At 37.0% G+C, this 11,210-nt stretch overlaps 2 protein-coding genes across 2 annotated transcripts; both read left to right on the plus strand.

Annotated features, from left to right (window-relative positions):
* Positions 1–1,179: 1,179 nt before the first annotated feature.
* Positions 1,180–7,063, plus strand: cdc50aa (cell division cycle 50 P4-ATPase accessory subunit Aa). Its single transcript, XM_084742007.1, has 7 exons — positions 1,180–1,654; positions 3,111–3,230; positions 3,694–3,801; positions 3,896–3,983; positions 4,171–4,314; positions 4,408–4,617; positions 5,886–7,063. The coding sequence occupies exons 1-7, from the start codon at positions 1,406–1,408 to the stop codon at positions 6,077–6,079; spliced, it is 1,113 nt and encodes a 370-aa protein (XP_084598133.1). The 5' UTR covers positions 1,180–1,405; the 3' UTR covers positions 6,080–7,063.
* Positions 7,064–7,453: 390 nt separating this feature from the next.
* Positions 7,454–10,941, plus strand: LOC146310549 (cytochrome c oxidase subunit 7A2, mitochondrial-like). Its single transcript, XM_084742008.1, has 4 exons — positions 7,454–7,604; positions 9,088–9,177; positions 10,394–10,478; positions 10,675–10,941. Exons 1-4 carry the CDS (start codon positions 7,587–7,589, stop codon positions 10,731–10,733), a joined length of 252 nt encoding a protein of 83 aa, XP_084598134.1. The 5' UTR covers positions 7,454–7,586; the 3' UTR covers positions 10,734–10,941.
* The last annotated feature ends 269 nt before the right edge of the window (positions 10,942–11,210 follow it).

Raw genomic sequence — 11,210 nt, forward strand, 5'->3', positions numbered from 1 at the left:
TGTTTAGGAAAATAAGATACACAAATATACAGCAAAGACACAAAGACAACTGAGTTTAACTTTGCAAACAGGCCAGATCTATTGCACATGACTGTTTCATCTTTGTACTTAAAGTAAGTCATGCTTTTACAACATTACAGAGCCAGAATTCTTCGATTCCTCTATGCACCATGACTGCACCGACCAAGGGAGTTGTTAAATATTTGAAATATTTAAATATTTTGAATATATTGAAGAAAAGGGTCAATGTATTAATTTAAATTCTTGATCTTTAGTAAATTCCAATATAATCTGATAAAAAGAAACTATACAGAAGCAAAGAAAGACCACAATATTTGCTCCAATTTATTTATAAAGCACATCAAAACAACAGATGCTGACCAAAGTGCTATACAGAGAACTTTAAAATACAGTTAAAATTATTAAAAAGAATAAACTGATAAATAATTGATCAAATTAAAACATTTTTAGCATCATATCATTATAAACATAGTTGAATTCAAGTAGCCTGTCAGTGCATTAAATCAATTTATGCTCTAAAAAACTTTTACTTGAATTTATGGAAGATAATTTCAAGTTGTACAAAATTAAACAACTGGATTTCTGTCTCTCTTTCTGTTTTTATTGTCTTTCATTTTAACTTTTCTGTCTTGGATCATATGACAAATGTCTGATCAGTTCAATTTAGGCTCAGCAGCTGAACCTTGGTGGCCCCAAAGTTTAATTTTGAATTTTTCACCTTTAATTTTATTGCCTGAATGGACTTCAGTTGAGCATTTTTTTTTTAAATAATGGATTAATCTTGTCTGAATTTGTGAGACAAAATAAAGCAAAAATACTTATCATGCTGCATCAAGTTTTAAAACTTGCACAACTTGAAAATAGACCTACCTACTAGAAATTTAAAAGAAGTGGATTCAAACAGTTCAGATAAGTGGATGGTTCTAAGTAAATTCAACATTAAGTCGTTATTAAATTTATCAGTCAGGTGTCAGCTTGCTTGTTAAATTAATTTTTTTGCAACATTTTTGCTTTCATACTTGGAATTCAATTGTAGAACTGCATTTGTGTACATTTATCTGTGATCAGATGTTTGTCCTAAGCAGACAATGTGAAAAGGGGGCGTCTTCATTATCTGCGATGATGTAACAGCTACGTATCATCATCCTATTGGCTCAGAAGCTTCCGGCTCCTTCCTCTCGGATTGGATTAACAAAACAGATAAAAATCAATTGTACAATGAGTGGATACTTGGACTAGATTGACCGTAAATGTCACTCCTTCGACAGTTTTACACTTTGCCTTGACGGTTTGTCTCTTGTTCGCCGTGTGGGATTAACTAGGAACCGTGTGCTGTTAACAAACTGTTACAGTAGATTATTTTCGCTCGGAGCGGATTGCAGCCATGATGGCGTCAAGCTACAACGCTAAGGAAGAGGACGGACACCACTCTGGTGCTTCGAGTCACGGAGGCGCCGGGGCTGTGAAAAGTAAAAAGCCGGACAACACGGCATTCAAGCAGCAGAGACTACCGGCCTGGCAGCCCATCCTGACGGCGGGCACCGTGCTGCCTGCTTTCTTCGTTATCGGTCTCATCTTCATCCCCATCGGCATCGGCCTCTACGTCTCATCCAACAATATCAAAGAGTTCGAGGTACAGTAACATCTTTTAGCTTCACAACTTCACTCTGACCAGCTTCGTCTAGGTTTTTCTACACTGTCTGTTTCAACCACGGTTACTATTGTGACGCTGGGCCATTATTAGAAACTTGATTTAAAAAAAATACATGTATTAAAATAAACTACTCGGAGCTAAGTGCTGTGGGTAGCGCAAGAACACCGAAACATTTATCTTTGTAACTTGGTCCACTTTAAAGTCTGCTTAAAGAGTGGGAGAACAACCTCACTAGTTTACATCATGTCCCTCCGCCAGTCTCAACCACCTCTAACATTACAGGAAAGGTGCACCGTAGAACTTAGTTCCTCATAAATTAATAGGGCTGGGCAGTGTGTCAGTATTATATCAAAATTGTTAGATTAAACTACATATTATCTTAGATTTGGGATATTTTTATATCGTGATATGGCATTAAGCCTTGTCTTTTCCTGGTTTTCAGTGATGTAATTTTTTTTTAACTCATTTTATCTGAACTATTATTTGCTTTTACCCGCTTGGTCATTATATCCACATTCCTGATAATTATCTCTGAAAAGTCTTGTACTGAAGCTCCAATAGTCATCACTTTAGTATTGTTGCAATACTGATTAATATTATGACACGACAAGAACACAAATAACAAATAACAGGAATAAGTCCAGATATTGTAAAAACTTAAGTTCCATCTGACCCTAGGGTCTTGAGAGACACACAAGGACTTTAAAAAAAAAAAAAAAACTATAATAAAAATACTTAATATTAGATGGGAACACAGCTGGGAAAAGGTGTATTGTAGAGAACTGGAAAACTAAACTTCCTTATTCACAGAGACAGTAGTTAAATGAATTAACATCCTATAGTACACCTGAAAAGATCTTGTAAGGAGGAAACTAGCAACACATGAAAAAATATGGGTCTTTTTTCTGCCCTTATGGAAACTTGCCCCTGTGGTCTACTTTATGTTGTAATATGTAATTTATTACATAAATTAGTACCTCATTTTTACCATACTAGGGCAGCAGGTGGTAGGGGATACTTTGTTTCTTTGTCTGTCTTTCTCATGTGCTTTTGTTTATGGAAAATGGTTATTTTGTTGCAATAAAAATGTGTAATGAAATAGTACAATACTCAACTTAGATCAATGAGGCTAGAGAAATTCTAGAAATATTTTTCAGTATAACTCCAGGTTCATATCAATGATGGTTAGACAAAATATTAAAAAGCCTCCAAAATAGCCTTTACAACCCCTCTTAAAAACAACAAAAACAAAATACTCTAACCTTCATAAAAGTGGAATTCATTGCAGGTTGGTTGTATTAGACTGTATTAAATGTATCTGCTTGTACTGATTAAACTGGTTATCAAGTGTGTTAGGAACAGTATGAAACAGTATGTCAACACGTAACGTAACAGTATGTTAAGTTCTGCTATTTTTTTTTAAACTCATTTTCAGATTGATTACACTGGTGTTGACCCTTCCAGTCCATGCTACAGCTGTGCCAAGAACTTCAGCTGGAACAGCACGACGCCATGTCTTTGCACTGTGGCCTTCACACTGTCACAGCCATTTGAGGTGAGCACCAGCTTACAGTATGCCGACCCTGTGAATAATACATGCCCTCAGCTTCAAAATTGATAGTGTTGCTTGGAGTGCAATAAAAGAAAAAAACAGCCCACCTGACACTAAATGTCCATTAAGATCTATTTTAAATCTAAACAAAGGTGCACTCAGGGTTTGTTTGGAGCAGTCATCATCATTGATTATTCTAGTCTGAAAATATGCCACCCAGCAACTTTCAGAAAGCTTTTATTGATTACTTATAAAAAGCTCTTAGTCAGTTGCATTTTCATCTCAACAGTTTCAGGAAGTACACCTTAGATTTTGGTCATAATTTAACATAATGCATTTTTAGGGGCAACTAAGGACAGAGAGGGGTAAAATGAAAGCATGAAGAAAACTTTAGAGGGCACATGTGAACCTTTGGTTAAATTTAAAATAAAGTTCTGTGTGTTCTCTGATCTCTCCTCCTCTGCAGAGCAATGTCTTTATGTACTACGGCTTATCCAACTTCTATCAGAACCACAGACGCTATGTGAAGTCCAGGGATGACAGCCAGCTTAATGGTGACCGGTCTGCTTTGACGGTATAATCCTGAAGTCTTGTTCTCTTATAATATGAGTAACATGCATTTAAATAAATGGCTTTTGCATTGGTTTAACACTGGCTGCTTTTTACAGAACCCCAGCAAGGAATGTGAACCGTACCGTACAAGTGGTGGACTGCCCATCGCTCCATGTGGGGCCATAGCTAACAGCCTTTTCAATGGTAGGTGAGACATGGTGAACAGCTTTGCATATTCTTCAGCAATGTAAGGGTTATTGATACACATGGGTTCAAGTCTTATCTAATCATTGGAGCTCCTACTAAAAGCTCTGTGTATAACAGAACTCTGATATCAGCTCATTTGCTGCACTCACTTAATGTAACAATAATGCGTCTTTTTTTTTTTCAGACACCCTGGAGCTGTATCACATTGATTCCAATGGTACCAAAAATGCCATTCCTCTGGTAAAGAAGGGCATTGCATGGTGGACAGACAAGCACGTGAAGTTCAGGAACCCTGGTGGAAACAGCAACCTGACTGTAGCTTTCCAAGGTGATTGTAGCAAACTGTGCATTGGATCTATTAGGCTCATATAAAACCTTAGTTGCAGTGACTAGCTTTTTTTGGTTTCTTGTTTTCATTCAGACACGAGTAAGCCGGTGAACTGGAGGAAGCCCGTGTATGAGCTGGATCCGTCAGATCCTGAGAACAACGGCTTCATCAACGAGGACTTCATTGTGTGGATGCGCACGGCTGCGCTGCCCACGTTTCGCAAGCTCTATCGCATCATCCAGAAGAAGCCCAGCACGACCCCCACCCTACCCAGCGGCAACTATGTCTTGGACATCACATACAGTATCCTTTGAATTGCTGCACAGTCAAAACTTGAGCTAGACACAGGCTGTGGGGTTGGCTAGTATGAATTTTGTTTCTTTACATGAAACTCTGTAGGTAGGGTTGCAACAGTATGAGACAGTAGTACAGTAATAGTACACTGCTGCAGTCCCTTTCACAGGATAAGATTACCTGTCCACAGAGAGTGACAAATAGAAACAGCAAAACACCTAAACAGCATAAAGTAAATATTTGAACAAATTATATTTAGTTTGTCATCAGTTTGCCATCAGAGGGTTCAATAAACAAACACCAGTTCTGTTTATTTAAAGTCCACACCAGGGTTGTTCTCAAGAAACTGGTTTAGTGAATTATTTGTAAAACTATGCTGAGAACCAAAACCCAAAACAGGTCATTTTATATTGGCACATGTTCCCGATTAAGGGCGTTCATGGTTCTTCTCAGCAAAGCTATCCAGATATCTCAGTAAGACAGCTTTTTGAAAAAGACCCCAGGTGTAGAAGCTTGTATGTCATGTTTAGACACATCCTGACAGTTCCTAAAACCAGCAAGTAAACGTAGTTGTACTAAAACTCTTGTCACTCTACAGAGCTAAACTGGAAATGAGTCAACTGACATTGTTGACCATTTAAAAGCGTAGAGTGTACCTAAACAATAGAGTGCTGCAGGTATTAGTCCTAAAATCAGGAAATGAGTTGGCATATTTGCAATTCTGGTTCCCTCATCTCCAGGGGTTATTTGAATGGGTTTTTTTTTTTGTTAGATGCCTAGAATAAGGTCTGTGGTTGACACAAATTAGTTGTCAGTTAATGCCTTACTCCTGAATTTTGAAGCTTTTACTTGTCTCAAAAAAGGTGATTGCTAACAACTGGCCAAATGAGACTATAGAGGTTGGCGTGGAAATTAAACACGCTGAACATTAGTCATATTTATGTTTCAAAGTGGTGTTCATTTGTGAAGATTATGTTGCTGAATAAAACTTCTAAGTATCATGAAGTCTGGTTTGCATGTTGAGCAAACCAGAGTGATGCTAACCTCCAGGTTGACCTACAAAAATATACAATCTCTGCAGCACTGTATGATTGGGCAATAATTAAATGAATCACTTACTGACACTCTGTGAAAATATCCTTTGTACTTTTCTCAGTGCAGTGCAGAAAGGTTTAAAGTCAGTGAGTAGATGATGTAGCCTATGAATCCTGATGTTGAATCTGTTTTTCTCTCAGTCCAGAGCTTCCAGTCATTTTCCTTTAACCGTGTGTAATCAGATTACCCCGTGCTCAGCTTTGATGGTCGCAAGCGGATGATCCTGAGCACCATTTCTTGGATGGGAGGGAAAAACCCCTTCCTTGGCATTGCCTACATCACCGTGGGCTCCATTTGCTTCTTCCTGGGCGTGGTACTGCTCATCATCCACCATAAATACGATACACGCAACAACAGCGCAGATATCCCAAATTAAATGGTCCTCGTATTGCGTTTTCCTGCCTCTGCATGCATGGGTGACCCTGAGGGGTCCGTTCTGGACTGCTTGTTGAGTTTAGTGTGTTACACTGGTCTCTAATTGTCTGTTGTGTGTTTTTGTAAGGACAGCATTATCTGAAGTATCATCAAAAGCTGTGTTTATGTGTAGGGCAAAAGAAGGATGCTAGCGTCTGTGTCTCGGTGCATATAGCTTCACGTCAGCTGCTGAGAATGTCATTTCTTGTCCTCAAAAGAAAGTTTTTATCCTCTATTTATCTATACATTATCAAAGTATCTGTGTTTTATTTTAGCAGTGCTTTGCGAATGGCTTAATTATTGAAGGATGTATGTATTTTTAAAGCAAGTTTGTGTCCATATGTACTGTAATATGTCCTGCTGATGAATGTACCATTATATTTCCTAGACATACCTCTGTGGTTTTTGAGATTACCTTGAATACAGGATGGGATACTCATTGCTTGCATGCCGTTTAATATGGTAAGCATTTATGTTTGTCAAGAAGTATTTAACCGTGGAGAGTAGAATACTCATGACAAGTAGCACCAAAAGTGTGGTTATCTACCCTCCTCTGTGACTGGTTGTGTAAAGAGACTGATACAGTTATAAGGCATATTTTTAAAATTACAATCTAATGCTGGTTAATGATTGAAATAATATCCTATGCCACTATATCCAGTATTCTTAATTGTTAAGACTCTGGGCAGCATCTCAGGCTGAGTAGAGCACAAATCCCTTTTCTTTTTACAGTGTGGCCTGTGTGTTAAGTTAACTTGCATTCTTCCATGTTGACCAAATGATATGCACTTTAAAAGTGTCACATCTGTTAGTTTCCCCTTGTTTCACTTCATCTTCTGTTATGACATTGAGTTCTTGATTTATTAATAACAAGATAATCGTTTAAATTGGAAATTTATGGGTTTTTATAACGTTTGTAGGGTCCAATTAAACAACTTGGTCAATGTATTGGTGTCATTTGTGATGTTATTGTAGATTTAAGATTTTTTTTTTTTTTTTTTAATCAAGGTTTTTATTTTCAGATATACATGTACCACAAAATACATAAAACTTGAACATGAGACAGTTAAGTTTCTGTCCACCCCTGGAAATTGGAGTGCAGGCAGACGTCCATACAATAATATACCAATGTAATTCTTTTATACATGTTCACAGATTTACTTACACATTAATGAAGAAATAGGTAGGAATAGTAATGGTAAGTATTTTAAGAACGGAGGAGAAAAGTTTTAAAACTTACACATTTCTACAAAGGGTACAACCCGTTGCCAAGAGTCAAAATATTTTCTGGTGGCCTCCCCTGTATAATCTATAAAAATAGTTGTATGAAATAATACGCTAATAATAAGAAGCCCACGCGACCGGATGTGACAGTCCCACCAAGGGATTGTGGGAAGTCAAACTGTCAGTGTCCGTCCTTGTGCTGTGCCTTTACCTCGTAGCTATACATTACAGAGAAGTTTGCCAAAATGTACAGACAACTTATGGTAAGTAATACGATAAATTTGTTGTATTTATCATGAAACGTTAGTTCTTTCATTAAAATGTTAGTATGGTGTATTTAAATACTACTTGTAATCGTCGCTAACGTCAACTTAGCTAGTTCTGACGACGAGTAATGGTCCCAGGCTAATCTTTTCAAACTTTATTTAGCTAACGCTACCACGCTAGCAGATGAGAGTAAATCAAATAGAAAAGTAATTTGTGTAAAAATACAGTATAGAGAGTATTAATCGTTATACGGTGTTGTTAGTGTGTATTTCTAACTTGTCCAGATTTGACCTGTGTGACAGGAACACGGAACCTGCGAGGTTAGTTAGGCAACAAGTGGAGCATTAAAAAAACAGACGCGTTGAAGTTCGTGATTTTACACACGAAGCCGAATACTGGTCAAGATGTTCATCTTTAAAACCTCGCTTCAACTCGACATAAAACATTTGACAACTACGAACAAGGCGTCGTTTCGTCAGACTCATAATCTCCATCGGCAAAACGATCAGAATACCTGAACGTAAACATGCTGTATGTTGAGGGGAGTTTTGAGAAAAAGAAAAGTCAGTCTTTAATCAAATATATTTGGACACCAGGGAATGAAATCAGGACCTGAGATGAAATGATGGCATGAAAATTTCATATTACGATTATTGTGACTAAAATTAAAACAGTTATCAGTATCTTTGCTGTATTGTTAAAATGTGCTGACAATTTTGAAGAAATACTGATACACACTGAAATAATTTCAACGCCTTTTATATTGAAAAACTCTTTACATTTTCAAATGACATCATGTTAGTCTTGGCAGTGCTTTCATTGACACAACAAATCCATGTTTCATTTTTTAAAAAGTTTTATTACAATAATTAAAATTTGAAAAAGTAACACCAAATATCTAGAATTTTATTGCAGTGTATCATGAAAACGTTTCATTCCTAGTCCGGTACCAGTAACTCTTTGTGTGTTTCCAATTCAAAACAGTCTGCATAGATTTCAGACAAAAATAGTGGATGTAAGAATGGTCATGCACTTGCCACCAGGTCACAAAATTAGCGTCAACCACCAGACAATTACTAGTAAGATATGTAAGTGGCTGGTGGGAGGTGAGGAAACAACTTAATTTCAGAGTTAAGAGTACCATCTTTGTTGAACTAAGTAATGGAAGATGACAGCAGTGAGTTGACCTCTGTTTTGACTTTGAGTCTTCCATTAAATCCTTTCATACACATGCAATGTATAGGTTTGGCCAGCAGATGACACCATTTAACTACCACTTAGTAGTATTTTTAGCACACTTGCTTCAAAGTAGTTTAGTGCTTTAATGTCGTAGAAACTCTTATAACTTTGTGCCACTATTTCATGTAATTTCTAATCTCATTTCAGTGTCAACTAGTTGTTTATATCGTTATCCACTGTTTGTCAGACTGAAATGATGTTTAAACTATGAAATCCTCAGTTAATTGTTTGTACCACCAGGGACTTCGGCAGCTTTCCAGGCGGTCCATCACCAGCAGTGCCCGCAGACAGATTGATAACACTGTGAAGGAAAAACAAAAACTGTTTCAGGTAGGGTTAATCTCTCTGAGGACAAGGATAACGTGTGTTGACGTATGATCCTATCATTATCCCATCTGCTCTTTGTAAATGTGTCTCAGAAGCTGTGTGACTCCTGTAAGCCACACAAGTGGTCTAGCCTTATAAAGAACTTTCCCACAGACTTACTCACTTGGAATTGCATATCTGAGCTAATTTGTATGAGTTCACTCTAATCAGTATACCTGATTTATGTAGCATTGTGGGTATGAGACAGTTTTCAGACAGAAATCACAATCTTAATGTAAATTTGAGTACCTTTCATCATACTTTTAAAGTAGGTATGTGCCTGTTTGAGATGGAATTTTTAAACTTTTTCATTTGTCTGTGTTTAAAGTGAGACGAAGAATGAGAGCTTTTGATACTGTTAATGATAATGTTAAAGTTTCTACTTTATTCCTAGGTTCTGGAGACAGAATCTAATTTTATCTCCTTTGTAGCCTGACAGATAAGTATCAGTGGATTTTCCCCATACAGTGTTTAAATGACCTTTGGCTGTAGCTGTGGCTGGAGTTATTGTACTAATTATGCTTGCAAGCAGCTAATTAAAAACCCATTGCAAAATCAACGTTCCACTGTGGCAGGCTTTGCTGATCCTTGCATAGTGTTAGAAATTACTGTAGCCATAGCTGAAAAATGACCTACCCTCACTTCTAAATCCCAGAGCAACTACTGCTTCATTGCATAGTATACTGTAACTGTATGCCACCACTTAATTGCTACGGTTTACCAGAGATGAGCTCTACAGAAATGTGAATACCGTAGAAACAGACACACGTGAAGCTAAAAGTCCTTCATATACCTTCACTTTGTCTTTTAAAAAAAATAACCATATAGAGCTACAGTGATTTTGTCATCTAATTGATTAATCATTAAAGAAAATAATTGTCAACTCTTTTAAGAATTGATTAATTGTTTAATTTTTCATTCAAAAAAAGGCTGAAAATTTCCTGATTTTCTCTGTTTCATATCATATTAAACTGAAAGTCTCTTGGTTTTGGATTGACAAATGAGACATCACCTTTGACTTTGAGAGTAGAATGAACATTTTTCACTGTTTTCTGATATTTAATAGACCAAATGATTAATCAATTAATCAAGAAAATAATCGGCCAGTTAATCAGCAACAAAAATAATTGTTAGTTGCAGTCCTGTAACTATATGTCCTCATTCTTTGCTCTTTGAACAGGAGGACAATGGTATGCCTATCCATCTGAAGGGCGGGTCAAAGGACGCTGTGCTCTACAGAACCACAATGGCTCTCACTGTTTTTGGTATGTCAACAATTGTCTGAGATTTTGATGAGTCAGGCTCACTCCAGATGTCTCAGTCTGTCTTTTGGATAAAACACATTTCATACCAGTGACTTGACCACTTAGAAAGCAAAATGACTGCAATTTGACAATGCATCATCAAGGTTTTTTTGAAGTCAGGATAATTAGCTTGTGTTTTTGTCTGATCTCTTCACAGGGAGTGGATATGTTGTGTACGAGCTGCTTAGTGCTGCAATGCCCAAGAAGCCACAGTGAAGCAGGCTGGCAAATTGGCCTTTCCCATCTGATGAAACAGTCATGCACATGCTGCATGCAATTCATCAACTCTGTTGTGCAGATTTCTAATCTGGGAAGATTATTTGTCCTATTAACAATAACAGTATTTTTAATGTTTGAAAGACATATTTATTGATTATACACATCATGAGCTGGAAATAATAAAAATTATATCTATCTCATTAAATTGTGCCACAAGACCCCTTTCTTCTTATTTTTCATCCAGAATATGAGCTGAGCTGACATTAGAGGGTACATATATTGAAAGAATTACTTCTTATAAATACTAAGGTATATAGCTTGATAGAAAGTTAGCTTTTAATGAGCACATTGATAATCTACTGAAAAAAGTTAAGCCTAAATTGGCTGTAGCAAAGAACTACAAGCCGGATTCTTTTAAATATCCCCAGGGTGCACTCAGAGCTTAGTAAAACCTCTCTCTTTCTTAACTCGTCT

The sequence above is a fragment of the Lutjanus erythropterus genome, chromosome 18 (assembly GCF_056507025.1).
Source record: "Lutjanus erythropterus isolate fLutEry1 chromosome 18, fLutEry1.hap2, whole genome shotgun sequence".
In the NCBI taxonomy this organism is placed as follows: domain Eukaryota; kingdom Metazoa; phylum Chordata; class Actinopteri; order Lutjaniformes; family Lutjanidae; genus Lutjanus; species Lutjanus erythropterus.

Bases quoted from the DNA above. Each gene is read 5' to 3' on its own strand.
- cdc50aa (XM_084742007.1), top strand. From the start codon at position 1,406: ATGATGGCGTCAAGCTACAACGCTAAGGAAGAGGACGGACACCACTCT. The intron at 3,984-4,170 runs GTAGGTGAGACA...TTTTTTTTTCAG, and splicing joins AGCTAACAGCCTTTTCAATG to ACACCCTGGAGCTGTATCAC. The intron at 4,618-5,885 runs GTATCCTTTGAA...GTGTGTAATCAG, and splicing joins TGTCTTGGACATCACATACA to ATTACCCCGTGCTCAGCTTT.
- LOC146310549 (XM_084742008.1), top strand. The intron at 9,178-10,393 runs GTAGGGTTAATC...CTCTTTGAACAG, and splicing joins AAAAACAAAAACTGTTTCAG to GAGGACAATGGTATGCCTAT. The intron at 10,479-10,674 runs GTATGTCAACAA...ATCTCTTCACAG, and splicing joins AATGGCTCTCACTGTTTTTG to GGAGTGGATATGTTGTGTAC.